Genomic DNA, 16407 nt, shown 5'->3' on the forward strand with positions numbered 1-16407 from the left:
GGGACCCAGTGATTCAGTTACCTCTCCCTAAGTCCCTCCCACGACACATGGGGATTCTGGGATGTAGAATTCAAGTTGAGATTTGGGTGGGGACACAGCCAAACCATATCCATAGCCAACACAGTCCTGGCCCATGGCCGGTGTTGAGCTGAGCTGCGACCGTGGCTGTGTGAGTTGGGGTGCGAGGCGTGCACACGCCTCTCAACGGTACAGTGAAAGGATTTGGAGGCTCAAACGTGTGACCTACAAAGAATCTCCAAAGATCAAGGTGCATTCACCCTAAAAAGAAAAATCTCAGTGCAGTTTACACCCAGTGTTTGCTTGCGGATATGGATTCTACAGTAATAAAATGAATAATTAAAAGTCTGTGAATAAATTTTAATGTCTTTATGGAACTGTAAACACTGATTTTCTTTCCTCACCCACCCATCTGTTGGTGAGTTTCAGAAGGTGGATGAACCGTGCTGCGGGGACAGAGAGGAGGGTGCAGCTTGGCCTCTGGGACCTCAGCTGAGCACTGAGTGACTGAGCTCTCTCCATTTCAGACGTCCACACGGAAGCTGTCCAGGCGGCTCTGGCCAGACACAAAGAGCAGAAGATGGCGGTGCCTATGCCTTCCAAACGCAGGTCCCTGGTCGTGTAGACCTCCATGGACGCCTACACCCCTCCAGGTAAGGGACACGCTCCCCGACGCTGCCTCCTGAACATGCTGGGCGCCTCAGAATTGACCGCTAGCCCAGAAGTTGGGTTTTTGCCTTCAAAATCATGGTGCAGAAATGCAGATTTTGTGAACCAGAAGTCCGAAAACAGTGCATGAAAAGTAACACTATGTATCTGTATAAATACACATTTTTAACTTTTCATCAAGATTGATACATATGATACATACCAGTAAAATCTCACACAGTTTTATTCATTTAATTCCTTGTAGGGAAAAGGGAAGGGTTTGTAACCCTATGGGTGGAATTGGACTTTTCTTCTGATTAGGCTGTTGCATGCATATTCTCAAATCTTCAGATAAGTGTGCTACATTGTTGGATTGTTTTAGAACAAGCGAATTGGACAGTTTAGGCAGCTACCCGAATCAGGTCATAAACTTTGCCTGCAAGGTGCCAGCTAGTATTTTAGTTCCTGCAGGCCATAAGGTCTCTCACAACCACTCAACTCTGCCCTCAGCCATGGGTGACAGCAAGTGCGTATGACTGTCTACCAATAAAACTTTATTTACAAGAACAACGGACCAGATTTGGTGCAGGGACCTGCCAACCCCTGATCTAAATTACTGAAGGTAATAGCCAATTTATATTTCTGCTATATAATACTGCTTTTCTTTAATCTTGAATTTTACATAACTACCCCAATTCTCTCTTTTCTCTGCCCAAATAATTATAAACTACATTTCATGATCTTCACACCCAAGTAAAGCAGAAAGTTTAGTTATCCAGATACTTGTTAGAGACACGGATTGAACCTATGCTATTTGGTGTTTAGTTTCTGTGATTTTGATTCCAACATTATTCATGCCGTTGTTGCAAGCTTGTCTTCTCAAAGGACCTGAATCACCTTACATCCCACGTTGAAGCTACATATCACTTTAAATGACCCAGTATTTTTGCTCCAATACCAAAGAAACTTAAGGTACAATACGAATAGTTGAAAATGTACAACATTTTCGGGAGTATTTTTACTTCTGAAATTTAGCTTAGTCTTGGCAAGCAGTGAGACAGAAGGACGTGCTTCAGATCAGAGCTGAGGTCAAGCGTACGTCCACATTACTACAGGCAGCTCCTGAGTTTCACCTTTACATACCTTTACAAATGAAGGTACTGGAATTTAAAGGACAGAACTTAGAGTGCATCATTTTGGGTTTTCGTTGCTGTTTGTTTTGAGACAAGGTCTTGCTCTGTCACCAAGGTTGGAATTCAGCATCATGATGGCAGCTCTTGGCTCACTGCAGCTGTGACCACCTGGGCTCACGCGGTCCTCCCACTTCAACCTCAAGCAGCTGGGACCACAGGTGCTCGCCACCACACCCAGCTAATTTTTAAGTGTTTGTAGAGACAGGGTGTTCCTATGTCGTTTCTGTTTCTCATTGACACATAACGTGTTCTTCATCGAAAGAACGCAGTGCCAGCCAGGCAAGGGAGTGAATGCCATGCTAGCAAGTTGTTGACAAGGGAGCCCTTTCTGCCAACGTGCTCCCTTGGGCTCCTCCCTTTCCTTATTTTAATATTAAGCCACAGCACATAATGAAGGACTGGGCACGATAGCTCATGCCTATAACTGCAGTAATTTGGGAACCCAGGGCAGGTGTATGGCTTGAGCCCAAGGGTTCAAGGTCAGCCTGGACAACATGGCAAAATGTACAGAAATGCCTTTTGTACATCTTGTCTTCACCAAAAGTACAAAAAATTAGCTGAGCCTGGTGGTGTGCACCTGTAGTCCCAGCTACTTGGGAGGCTGAGGTGGGAGAATCACTTGAGCCCGGGAGGCAGAGGTTGCTGTCAGCTGAGATGGCACCACTGCACTCCAGCCGGGGCAACAGAGCAAGACCCCCATCTCAATTAGAAAAAAATAACGATAGTAAATGCAGACTCTTTAAAAATGATTAGGCCAGGCATGGTGGCTCATGCCTCTAACCTCAGCAGTTTGGGAAGCCAAGGCAGGCAGATTGCTTGAGTTCCCAGCATTTGAGACTAGCCTGGGCAACATTCCAAAGCCCATCCCTGCAAAACATACAGAAATCAGCCAGGAATGGTGGTGTGTGCCTGTGGTCCCAGCTGCTCGGGAGGCTGGAGTGGGAGGATCAGGGTGCAGTGAGCCATGATCGTGCCACTGCACTCCAGCCTGGGCAACAGAGCAAGACCCTATCTCAAAAATAACATGCTTACTCCTGTTTGTTTAGTTAATGGTTATAATTTGCCAAAACTTATGGCAAAATAATTGTATTTGTATGTGTTCTTTGTGTAACTAACAACATGGACGTAAAACATTTCAAGGGTTGAAATATTTTAAACCAAATTTTTGGCACTAACCAGTATGTAAGGCAACGGGCATTTTTCTTGACCACTTTGTATAAGAGAAAAGACTTTGAAATGGAAGAAACAGTGCGGTTACGGTTATTTGCTTATTTCTCGTATTGAATCCAACCGCTGACAAATGTTACTGGGTCATGTGTGATGAATAACCTCCTTGTACAGATGTCTGCAAAATATAAAAGAATATTATTTGAAATGTTATTTTTGTGAAATATTTGGATTTGACCAACAGTTTTATATAAGCCATAAAGCATCCTTTGTAAATTTTCATCAGGAGTCCTCTTGATATATCATATGGGGCAGTTTTGTAAAATCGTAAATGTCAATGTCATAAAAATTTTTTACTCCCAGCCTATTTGTGCTTAGCGATAGTTTGCATGTTTATTACCGTACTTACTTGATCCAAATCTTAGCTGCATTTTCTTACCTATTTTTCTTGGTTGTTGGTAACAGTGGTTAGATCTTACTCAGTTTCATTGCCCTTCAGAGAATGTTCTTGAAGTTTATCTTCTATGAAATGACTGGCTGCTGACCTGGATCCTAGTTTCTGGAGAAACTCTCATTAGGATTGTCGCAACGCTAGTATTCTATGGGTGAAACTTTCCTTTAGTTTCCGAATGTAAAGATAAAAGAATAATTTGCCAAAACTACTTCTAGCCATGATGAGAGAACAGGGACCCAAATCACCCATCTGCCCTAAACAACTGTAAAACTGCACAAAACGAATGAGGTGGCTGTTTTTAGTCTGTGACCACAGCTGTACCAGCCAGAACCTGAGGGCGAGGGCAGGAGAATGAATGAGATGCACCCACAGTACACTTGCCCTCTGGAGAACACCTGCAGACCGTGGTGCCGAGAGTTCAGGTGTGGGCGGAGTATGGCCATCCTACCACATCCAGAAGGCGGAGCTCGGAGAGAGCTCAGGTGTGGCGGAGCATGGCCACCCTACCACGTCCAGGAGGGGGGGAGATCAGAGAGAGCTCAGGTGTGGCGGAGCATGGCCATCCTACCATGTCCGGGAGGGGGAGATCAGAGAGAGCTCAGGTGTGGCGGAGCATGGCCGTCCTACCATGTCCGGGAGGGGGAGATCAGAGAGAGCTCAGGTGTGGGCGGAGCATGGCCATCTTACCACGTCCAGGAGGGGGAGACCCAAGTGGGTGCAGGATGGGAGCTCTCCACAGATTCACACCAACAGCGAATCCAACCAAGCCTGCCCATGTCACGATGACCCAGCCGTGCCTGTGCTAACTGCTAAAACAAGAGCTGGAAAGCTTCAGAGGGAGGTTAGGGATCCTGAGTGTGCTCAACAAGTTACCCACAATGTGTAATATTCAGCAAATAATCACCGCATACACAGAGAAACGGGGGGTAGAATCTGTGGTCAAGAAAAAGGCAGTAAAAAGTGCACACACATGCAGGATGGTCTCTGTCACTCACCACATGCGGCGGCTGAGCACATGACGTGTGCCTGGTCTGAACTGGATTTGCTGCGTGAAAGACATGCCAGTTAATATAAAAAATAGAAAATATTGTATTTGTTTTTTTTTTTTAATTTGAGACGGAGTCTAGCTCTGTTGCCCAGGCTAGAGTGCAGTGGTGTGATCTCGGCTCACTGCAATCTCCGCCTCCCGGGTTCATGCCATTCTCCTGCCTCAGCCTCCCAAGTTGCTGCCCGCTGCCACGCCTGGCTAATTTTTTGTATTTTTAGTAGGCACGGGGTTTCACCGTGTTAGCCAGGATGGTCTCGATCTCCCGATCTCGTGATCCACCCGCCTCGGCCTCCCAAAGTGCTGGGATTACAGACTTGAGCCACCGCATCCGGCCTATTTGTATTTCTTATTGCAAGTATAGCATGAGCATTTTGAGTTAAAAATATACCAGTAAAATTAATTATACCTGTTTATATATTTATATGAGGCTACAAGGAAGGTTTCAAGTTCTATAACAGGACTCTCATAATTCTGTTGGAAAGTGCCAGTCTACATGTCTGATACAGCAGAAAACTGAGTTTTTAAATCTGCAATTATAAATATTTAGGGAATCAGAGTACAACGTGTCAGAGAATGAAAATATTTTAATTCTTGAGCCAGAGGAAGGGAAGACACTTTTCACTATAATGCAGTTGGGGAATTTCAGGTTCTGTACACGATAATCTTGAGAATTGTCACTCCCTCCTCACAGGTAAAAAGCTGAGCAAACTGAAAAATCAGCAGCTCTTCTTAAACCTGCAAGAGACGTGAGGTCACCGGCAAGCCACTGTCCCCAGATTGGCTGGACAGGTAAAGCAGATGAATCACCATACACTGGAGCACAATGCTCCAAGGAACCCACGCTGGGATTGGAAACCCTGAACTGGAATTGACAAATTGCTGTGGTGAGGTGTGGCCACGTCTGAGAGTTAAAACCTCCAGGAGGCCTGTGCATATGGGTCTCATGCTTTTGTGAGTTGTATCATCAGAAGCTCAATCAGGTTCTCGAAGTAAACATCAGAGAAAAATCCCCTCATACTTACTACAGGGGAAAGAGAATAGGAATCATTTTTCAATATGCAAGTGCACTCTTCACTAGGTCCACCTTCCTGAGAAGCTAGTTAAGTGGAGACTAACCTGGTGGGATTTTATCAGAGCCTTCTGACCTGGGAGAAAGGGAAATACCCAACTCCAACCTCCAGAGCTGAAAAGCAAAAAAGAACGGAGTATCCAAGCACTATGGGACTTCCACAGAGGCATAAAATATGCATAACGGTAATACAAGGGGGAAGAAAGAGGAACAGAAGAAATATTTGTAACAGTAATAGCTGAATTTCCTCAGATTAATGCCAGACACCAAACCATAGATCCAGGAAGCTCAAGAAACACCAAGAAGGATAAATGTAAAAACGATGACGACAAAAACAAAACAAAAATAAACTCTATTTGGGCATAAAATATTGAAACTATGGTGAATCAAAGATTAAAAAGCAAAGAAACCAGAGTAATCTCCTTCCCTATGGAGGATCAAAGATAAGAATTATTTTCAACTTCCCCTCAAAAACCATGAAAGCAAGAAGTGGAGTGAAGTATTTAAACTATTGAGAGGAAAAAAATTCCATTAACCTAGAAGTCTATACTCTGTGAAATTATCTTTCAAAAGTGAAGAAAAAGAAAAGACCTTCTCCTACAAAAATTGAAAAATTTGTTGCCGGTAGACCTGCCTTGCAAAAAATGTTCAAAGTTCTCTAGAGAAAATAGTAGAGGTCAGTAACTCAGCTGTGCACAAAGAAAGGAAGAGCACAGTCTGTTTACAGGGCTCACAGCTGTCATCCTAACACTCTGGGAGGCAAAGATGGGAGTAGAGCTGGAGGCCGCTTAGTTGAGACCAGCCTGGGCAACGTTGTGAGACTCTGTCTCATTAAAAAAAAAGCCAAACGTGGTGGCCAACACCTATAGTGCCAGCTACTTTGAGAGGCTGAGACGGGTCACTTCTTGAGCCCAGGATCCCGTTCAAGGCTGCGGTGAGCTATAATGATGCTGCTCCACTCCAGCCTGGGCAACAGAGAAAGACCTTGTCTGTTTAAAAAAATAAATAGAAAAAGAAAAAGCATTAAAGAAGAAATAGTGAAGGTAGAAGAAAATCTTTCATTTTTCTTAACAGATCTAACTTAACAGTTCATTCATAATAGCGACGGTAAATATACTGTATTATATGCTTATGTATATGTCATATACACACACTTAAATATAAGTGAAATGAATGAGAGCAGTGATACCCAAGGGATGGGAGAGAGCAATTAGGAATTAGGGTTATTTTGTTATTATAGTGTGCTTGCATTATCAAGAAACCAGTGTAGTGTCATTTGAAAGTGGACTTGGGTTACTTGTAAATTTATATTGCAAATTCCAAGGCAGCCACTTAAAAAAAAAAAAAAAAAGTAACTGATATGCTAAGAAAGGAAAGAAAATAAATCATAGAATATGCTCAATAAAGACCACAAGGAAAAAAAAGTGAAAGACAAAAACAAAGAACAAGGGCAACAAATAGAAAATAGTAACAAATATGGTAGATGTTAATTCAACTGTATATTATTACTTTCAATGTCAGTCCAAATGCACCGAACTATATATTATCTATAAGAAATCCACTTTAGATATAAAGACATACATATAGATCAACAGTAAAGGGATGGCAAAAGATATAAATGTTAACACTAATTTTTTGGTGTGCAATGGCCTGATATCTCACTGCAACCTCTGCCTTCCAGGTTCAAGTGATTCTCCCTCAGCCTCCCGAGTAGCTGGGATTACAGGCATTTGTCGTCATGCCTGGGTAATTTATTTATTTTTTCTATTTTTGTACAGATGGGATTTCACCGTGTTGGCCAGGCTGGTCTTGAACTCCTGACCTCAGGTGATCATTCTGCCTTGCCCTTCTAAAGTGCTGGGATTACAGGCATGAGCCACCGTGCCCGGCCAACACTCATTTTGAAAAATGGAAGTGGTGATATTAATTTTAGACAGAGTCGACTTTACATCAAGGAAAGTTACCAGAGATGACTATTACGTAATAAAGAGGTCAATACTCCAAGAAGATGTAACAATCCTTAAATGTACTTTTGCTAACAAAGTATCAGAATTCCAAAGTAAAAACTGATAAACTTCAAGGAGAAATAATTAACCCACTATTATAGTTGGAGACGTTAACACCCCTTTATCAGAAATGGACCAATTCAGTAGCCAGAAAAGCAGTAAGGACAAAATTGAAATCGGCATCCTCAGTCAACTGTATGTAACTGAAGTTTATAGACTATTTCCTCCAACAGCAGCAGAATACACAACATTCACCAAGACATACCATGTTGTGGTCCATTAAACACACCTTAACACATTTAAAAGAATAGGAATCAAACAAGTATGTTCTCAACCACAGTAAAGTAGAAATCAATAATGGACGACTGGAAAATATATTAGGATATTAAACAGTACACTTATACATAATACATTGTTCAAGGAAGAAACCTGAAGATTTCTTTGAATTTTTGAAGTAAATGAAAATGAAAACTTGTTAAAATTTGTGAGCTGCAGTGACAGTAATGTTTATAGGGAAATTTATAGATTTAAATGCATACGTTAAAAATAAGATCTAAAATCAATCAGCTTCCACCTTCGAAAACTAGAAAAAGAACATCCAATTAAATTCTAAGCAGGAGACAAATAATGAAAGAGCAGAAATCAATACATTGAAAACAGAATATCAGTAGAGAAAAATCAATGAAACCAAAAGCTGGTTCTTTGAGAGAAAATCTGTAAGCCTCTAACAAGAAAAAGAAATACAGCAGATAAATTACCAATATCAGAAATGAAATAAGGGACATAACTACAGATCCCATGGACATTAAAAGGATAATAAAAATTATGAATAACTCTATGGCCACAAATTTGATAACGTGGATGAAATGAACCAATTTCTTTAAAGACAGAATTTGCCAAAATTTGAACAGGAAGAAACGATCTGTATGGGCCTGTATCTGTTAAATTGAATCAGTGGTTAATAACCTTTCAAAACAGGAAGTGCCAGGCCCAGATGGGTTCACTGGTGAATTCTACCAAATATCTAAGAAGAAATTATACCAATTATCTACAATCTCTTTCAGAACATAGAAGCTGAGGAATACTTCTTAACTCATTCTATAGAGCCAGCATCATTTTAATATCAAATACCATTTTAATAACAAAATATTACAAGAAAACTACAGAACATCTCTCATGAACATAGATGCAGTAATCTTCAATAAAATATTAGCAAATCTAGCAAAAATTGTGCACTAAAACCACATGGAATTTCACGTATCCAAAGCCGGTTTAACATTGAAAAGCCAATTAACGTAATTCATCACATTAATGGGTCAAAGACTAACAGATGCCTCATCTAAGAAGATATAGAGATGGCAAATCGACGTATGAGATGATGCTTCACATCACGTGTCATAGAGAAATGCAGATGAAAGCAACAGTAAGATATCACTACACCAGAATCCAGAACACTATCAACACCAAAGCCTGTGAAGATGTGGAGCTGTGGGAATTCTCTCTCATTCATGGCGGGTCTTAATAAAAATAGAACAGCCTTTAGGAAGACAGATTGGTGGTTTCTTACAAAACTATACTCTTACCATATGATAAAGCAATTACACTCCTTGGCATTTGCTCAAAGCAGTTGAAAACTTATGTCTACACACAAAAGCCTGCAAGTAGATATTTAGAGCAGCCTTATTCATAGATGTCAAAACTTGGAAGCAACCAAAATGCCCCTCAGTAGGTGAATGTATAAGTGAGCTGTGGTACATCCAGACAATGGGATATTATTTGAGGCTGAAAATAAATGAGCTATCCATAAAAAGACACGGAGGAAACTTAAAGGGCATATTGCTAAGTGAAAGAAGCAATCTGAAAAGGTTGTTGTATGATTCCAGCTTTACAACATCCTGGAAAAGGCAAGACTATGGAGACTGTAAGAAGATCAGTTGTTGCCAGGGGGAGGCAGGGATGAATAGGCAGAGCAGGAGAGTTTTTAGTATCATGTGATCTCTGTATGATACTGTAATAGTGGATACATGTTATGCATTTGTCCAGAGCCATATATTGTACAACACCAAGAATGAACCCTGATGTGAATGATGGAGTTGGAGTGGTAATGATGTTTCACTGTAGAAGTATCAGTTGTGACAAATGTACCAGTCTGGTAGGCAATGTCCATGATAGGAGACGCTGTGCATATATAGGGTATACATGAGACATCACTATGAAGCTGGAAAATATGACACTGAGATGAAATGGCGCTGATGGGCTTAACAGGTTGGAGAAGGAAGATGAAGTCTGTGGGCTCGAAGGGAGATGAAAAGGAATTAACCAAAGTGAAGCCCAGAGAAACAAAATGAAAGGAAAGCCAACAGAACCTCAAGCTCCTGTGATACGTCAATATACTTGTAATACAAGAAGGAAAAGAGAAGAGCAAGAACCTTTGAAAACAGGAGTCAAAATTTTCTCAGATTGATGTCAAACACCTGTGTCCGGCCCCGAGAAGTTCAGTGAACTCCAAGCAGAACAAGTATAACAAGAAGCACATCCGAGTTCATGATAGCCAAAGTACTGAAATCCCAAGATTAAGAGGAGATCCTGAAAGGACTCAGAAGGAAAAGACACGTTACATACCAGAGAAGCATTTCAAAAACGCGTGACTTCTGTGAAGATACAGTGGAGACCAGAAGACCATGGAAAGACATTTTTTTAAAGCACTAAAAGCAGGAGAAAGGCCTGTCAACTCATATCCAGGGAAAATCTCCTTTATAAACAGGGGTGAAACAACACATTCCCAAATATGAAAGCTGAGAGAATGTGTTATCAGCAGAACTACACTATAAACGTGCTAAAGAATGTACTTGGCTGATTGCAAAGGATATCAGATGAAAGGTTAGCTCTACGGAAAAGAACCCTAGAAATCATAACAGTGCACTCTAAATTTTCTAGAATATAAAATCATAGAATATTTTACTCTGATTTTATGGTTTTTGGTTTTTTTATGATCTTATAATTTTATGATATAAAATCATACAATGTACACACTTCTCTATGCCTCCTTTACCTGTTTTGAAGTCCTTGCTGTACCATGCACCAGTAGTTTATTTCGTATTATTTATTTATATTCTATTTGATAGATATGACACATTCTGTTTATTCATTTACCAGTTGGTTATTCATTGTTTCCATATTCAGCTGCCATTGACATTAATGTACATATCTTTGTGTATGCATATAATTTCTTTTATCTTAAGTGGATGCCAAGTAGCATGATTGAGTCTTATTGTAAGTTTAGGTTTAGCTTTTTAAAAACTGCCAAATTATTTACAAAATAACTGCACCATTTCACATTTCCACCAGCAGCATATGCTCATCCCAGTTTCTCCACATCATCACCACCAATAGTTACTGTTATTTTTATTTTTGTCATTCTAATTGATGTGGAATGGTATATCATTGTGTATTTACTTTGCAACAATGAATGATGCTAAGCATTTTTAATGTGCTTATTAGCTTTTAATGTGCTAATTCCTATTCATAGCCATTTGTATATATTGGTAAAATGTTCAGATTTTTTGCTCATGTTGTAAATGGGTTGGTTGTCATCTTATGGGTTACAGGTGCCTTATGCAATCTGAATATAAGAGTTTTACAGATGTAACGTTTCTCAGTGAAAGAACAAACTACTATGTAGCAGACAGAACAAAGCCTTTCCCCCAAGATACCCAGGTCCTATTCCCCAGAACTTATGAACCTGTTGTCTGAAGTGGTTAAAAGGCATTTTGCAGCTGATTAATTTAAGATCTTGAGATGGGACCATTATCCTGGTTTAAGTAGGTAGACCCACTGTAATCAAGAAGGTCCTTAAAAGAGAAAAGAACTGGAGACTGGATTGATGCACTTTAAAGATGAAGAGGGGCCATGAGTCAGGGACACAGGTGGCCTCTAAAAGTTGGGAAAGGTAAAGAAATGGATTCTCCTTTGAAGCCTCCAGAAGGAACGTAGTTCTGCTGACACTTAGATTTTACACTTCTGACTTCTTCATCAATAGGATAATAGATTTGTCTTGTTGTAAGCCACTAAGATCAAGGTAATTTGTTACATTAGTTATAGGGAGATAATCATCTTTTAAAACTTACTAGTTTTCTATTTTAATGAAGTCCATTTCACTAATTTTCATGGGTTGTGTCTTTGGGAGTTTTAGAAGTGTCATGGTCTTACTGTTCTTTCATTTAGGTCTGTGATCCATTTGGAGTTAATTTTTGTGTGTGCAGTAAAGATCTAAGTCGGATTTTTGTTTTCGTTTGGTTTGGGGGATTCTTTCCCCCACGGTTTTTCTTTTTGGTGTGTGGGTACCCAGTTGCCACTGCAACATTTGTTGAAAAAACAAACTACCTTTCTTTTACTGAATTGTCTTGAGACCTTTGTCAAAAATAAATTAATCATAAATATAAGGCTTTATTTCTGAGTTTAATTCTGTTCCTTTGATGTATACATCTATTTTTGTGCGAATACCACTGCCTTAATAACTATGACTTTATGTAAAGTTTTGAAATCAGATAGTGAAGTCTTCCAACATTGTTTCCCTTTTTCAAATTTATTTTGGCTATTGTAGGTCCTTTGTATTTCCAGATAAAATTGAGAATAAGCTTTCCATTTCACACACAGCCTTCTGGGATTTTATTAGGCAGTGCCTTGAATTAATGGAACAGTTTTGGAAGAATTGTCTTGATAATGCTGCGTTTTCGAATTCACGATCATGAATCTGCCTCCATTTATTTAGTTTCCATTTATTTGGATCTTTAATGTCTCTCCGTAATGTTTTATAGTTGTCATTGTACACATTTTGCACCTTTTTGTTAGAAGTTCAGCTGAATGTCTTCTGCTTTTGATGCTATTGTGAATGGAACGATTTTCTTAATTTTATTTTCAGGTTTTTTATTGCTAGTATATGTATATCTTTATCTTGTGTCCTATGATCCCATCAAACTTTGTTTTAGTAATTTTTGGTGTACTTCTTGCCATTTTCTACATGCCAAAGTCAGGTCATCTATGAATAAAGACACTTTTATTCCTTTCTAATCTGGATGTCTTTATTACTAAACTTGTTAATTTATTTCACCAGCTAGAACCTGCCAGATAATGTTGAATAAAAGTGGCAAGAGGGGACATCTTTGTCTTGTTCTCCATCTTAGGGAAAACGCATTCTATTGTTTACCATTAAATACAATGTTAGCTGTGGCTTTTCAGGAATGTACTTTAACAGGTTGAGGAAATTGCCTTCTATTCATGGTTTGTTGAGTTTCGTTCTCTTGAATTTGTCAGTACTTTTCTATGTCTCCTAAGGTTAACACGCGGTTCTACTCCGTAATTCTTTACCGCGTATGACATTAATTCAGTTTTGAATGTTAAATCAACCTGACTTCCTGTCCCCATGGTGTGTAATTCTAGTCACCACTGGTCATGCTGTATCATCCATTTCATATGCTGCTTGCTTGGTTTGCTGCTATTCTGTCGAGTGTCTATATCACATTATTCTGCAGGTTTCTTGGAAAAGGTAGGTGGGAGTGAGGAATGAAAGATTGGAAAGGGTTTTGAGAAGACGTTCTGGGGAGATGGTTGTGCTCCAAATGGACACCTGGTTGTGTACCTTTCTCAAAAGTCTCAAGGCTGTGTCAGTTTTACTTTTACTTTTATATAAATTGTGTAAGTTTTCTTAAAAGGCAGGGTCGGCCAGGCGCAGTTGCTCATGCCTGTAATCCCAGCACTTTGGGAGGCCAAGGCAGGCAGATCATGAGGTCGCGAGGTCAGGAGATCGAGACCAGCCTGGCCAATATGGTGAAACCCCGTTTCTGCTAAAAATACAAGAATGAGCCAGGCATGGTGGCACTTGCCTATAATCTCAGCTACTTGGGAGGCTGAGGCAAGAGAATCACTTGAGCCGGGGAGTGACAGGTTACTGTGAGCAGAGATGACACCACTGCACCCCACCCTGGGCAACAGAGCAAGACTCTGTCTCAAAAGAAAAAAAAGCAAGATGATAGAGAATTTTCAGGCTCCTAATATTATTGCTTGTCTAACAAGTAAACTTTTTAAAAAATTCCCAAACAGCGTAAGTCATGTGACAGTGGTAATAAGTGTGAATATTGTTTGCCCTTACTGTCTTTTAAGAAGCAAACCAGTGTCTTAAGATTATTTGCTGTGACTCCTTCTCTCACCCAATGATCTGGAGCTGCTCACCTGAGCCAGCGCCTCCCATCACTCACTTGTAGGTAGGATTCTGAGTGTCATTCTTACGTTGAAGTTTAACAAATACAGCAGCAATTTATTCCCAAAAACCTTGGTGCTGCATGAAAAGTTATTAAATGAAAAATGTTCTCGCGAATTATAGTGAAAAAAGGGATGTATTTTCTCATAATCCAAGATATCCAATTTGTACAGATAGAAAAATCAATAATGACAATGTATAAGAAACGAATAGTGTAAAGGTGAATAGATTTGAGTGCAAAATGTAACATGAGGGTTTGTTGTGTGCCCCAGAGGAAAGCGGGGAGGTGGAGGGGCCGCTCTATGTGAGGCACATTCTGCTTTCCCTCCTGTTACCATCATCAGCGTCTTGATCCTTAGAGAGCTGCATGGGTATCGAACACACCGATGTAGAAATAAATCAGCTGCATGGGTATCTAACACACTGACATAGAAAGAAATCAGTTGTATGGGTAACTAACACACAGACGCAGAAATCACCTGCATGGGTATCTAACACACCGATGTAGAAACAAATCAGCTCTATGGGTAACTAACACACAGATGCAAAAATCACCTGCAAGGGTATCTAACACACACACCAACGTAGAAATAAATCAGAGCCCAGAAGAGCATCTCAGGACTAACCGGGGCTAAACATAGTCACACTGAGACTCCTGAGAGCTGCACAGGCCCTCCGCCTCCCCTTGCCCTCTCACTTTCTGACTGACACAAGAAAACACTTGGTTTCTTCCCAAACTGCTGTGTAGAGGAAATGTGTCAGTGCATCTTTGAGATGACAGTATCGAACATCTTATAGCATGTTTGTATAAGGTGCTTTGGAAGCAAAATTCATTATGCTAAAATAAATGGTTCATTATCTGAAAAGTGGTTTAAATTCTCAAGAGTGTCTACGGCAAAAAGTCATTAAACAACTGTTCAGACTTGCGTGAAGTAAATCTGTGTTGGAGGGACTGAGATTGTAGTGCCTGTTTTTGCTGCAACATATAGCAAATTGCCTTTCTTCTTACACAGATACCTCTTATGGCTCAGAAGATGAAGGCTCAGTGCAGGTGGACTCCCAGGGCGCCCCGACCTCCAGCCAGGGCAGCATCAAAGTGGAGCACTGGATCAGTCAGGCCATCCACGGCTCCACCACGTCCACCACCTCCTCGTCCTCCACGCAGAGCGGGGGCAGCAGAGCTGCCCACAGGCTAGCGGATGTCATGGCCCAGACCCCCATGGGTGAGCACGCTTCACAGTGTCTTTCTGTGCCTGTTGTCTAAACCCCTTTGTGTGTGCACGTTTTCCTCTGTTTGTATCTTGGCTGTGGAATCCCTTAGTGGAAAGAGCGCAGAGCCCCTCTGGCCCCTGGGGTGCTTTGGTTGGATTGTTTCTGGAAGCTGCTGTACTGCTTTTCTCATGCCCAGGTTCCTCCCACAGCTGGAATTCCAGGGGCCTTGTTACTGGGGAATCCCGCAGCCATATCCGAATTCCAGGGGCCTTCTGTTTTATAAGTCCTTTCGTGTTCCTGGGGAATCCTGCAGCCATATCCGCTTCTATCTTTTCTTCTCACTTATGCTCCTGCGTGAAACCTTAACAGTCCCAGTCAACAGGACAGGGTTTTAAAGTGTGCTCCTCCTGACCACGGGAGTCATTTAAGGAAACGAGGGCTTTAAGCACGGCCGCTTTACGCTGCTGTCTGCCACAGGTGTTCAGATTTCTTGGGCGTGGCGCACTGTCTTGTGTAGGTTCTATGACAAGGGAGATCCTCTGTATTAGAAAAAGAGCAAAGTTAGGATCACTGCCCTACAACGTTTGAAGATGCCGTGGAAAAGGAGTGAAGTGAGAATTACTAGAGCTAGAGTCGACACGTGGGGGAGCCACGATGAGCCTCGCGTCGCTCTGCCTTTGAATGGTTCAGGAGAAAATGTTTTCCATCAAGTATGGGACTTGGGTTGAATAGGTTTTGGTGTGTGTCTCTATTAAAGCAGTAACCGGAGATGACTGTGTACCACGTCGCCGATGACGGAGCACGAGCCGCAGGCTCAGACCCTCCCGGCACCAGCTACCACAGGAAAGCCTGATCTCTGCAAAACCCTCAGTGGGAAGCAGGTGGACGTCATGTGTGATCAGATAGCCGACAGACACCCCAGAACCCCAGAATGTTCACTTCTAGATCACTGACTCCTTCACACCCAGAGGTGTTTGGGATTGACTTGGGTCCCAGCCCCTTCGGTGCTCACTGACACTGAAAGCGTCAACTGTTTTCTGTCTGGAACAGGAGTTTGCTGTCAGGAGAGCTGGGTCTGTCTCACTTTTCCCAATAACTGCTGCTGGGATCTTGAAGTCCCTTCTCCTGCTTTAGGCTTGAGTGAGGGAAAAAAAATTGAAAACAATAATTTTTCTCTCTCAACTGTTGTGAGTATAAAGGAGAAAACAGAAATACTCTTGAAAAGTTTGCAAAGTAGTACTCAAATGCAAAGCAGTGTTAAACTTCAGTTTGACACAGTTTCAGGAACATGTACACTCGTTTATGTGAATTAATAACCCTACCTGAAATCACAGCA

At 41.2% G+C, this 16407-nt stretch overlaps 1 protein-coding gene and 1 long non-coding RNA gene across 14 annotated transcripts in view; one reads left to right on the forward strand and one right to left on the reverse strand.

The window, feature by feature from the left end:
* Positions 1–357: 357 nt before the first annotated feature.
* Positions 358–16407, reverse strand: part of LOC139358253 (uncharacterized) — a 127959-nt gene continuing 111909 nt past the window's right edge. For 2 of the 3 annotated variants that reach the window (XR_011612941.1, XR_011612940.1), the window contains 2 exons: positions 3036–4525; positions 358–755 (listed from right to left, as the gene is read on the reverse strand). This is a non-coding gene — a long non-coding RNA (uncharacterized lncRNA). Of the gene's footprint in view, positions 756–3035; positions 10693–16407 lie in introns of those variants that run through there. The other variant, XR_011612939.1, reaches the window with a different exon arrangement.
* LOC139358252 (disco-interacting protein 2 homolog C-like) overlaps positions 555–16407 on the forward strand; it is a 62045-nt gene continuing 46192 nt past the window's right edge. For all 11 annotated transcript variants that reach the window (XR_011612937.1, XR_011612936.1, XM_071078726.1 and 8 more), the window contains exons 1-2: positions 555–671; positions 14873–15082. Coding sequence is in view for 9 of the 11 variants with exons in the window: in XM_071078726.1 (XP_070934827.1) it covers positions 650–671; positions 14873–15082 (232 nt within the window). In the remaining 2 variants the exon portion in view is untranslated. The remainder of the gene's footprint in view (positions 672–14872; positions 15083–16407) is intronic.

The sequence above is a fragment of the Macaca nemestrina genome, chromosome 14, assembly GCF_043159975.1.
Source record: "Macaca nemestrina isolate mMacNem1 chromosome 14, mMacNem.hap1, whole genome shotgun sequence".
Classification (NCBI taxonomy): domain Eukaryota; kingdom Metazoa; phylum Chordata; class Mammalia; order Primates; family Cercopithecidae; genus Macaca; species Macaca nemestrina.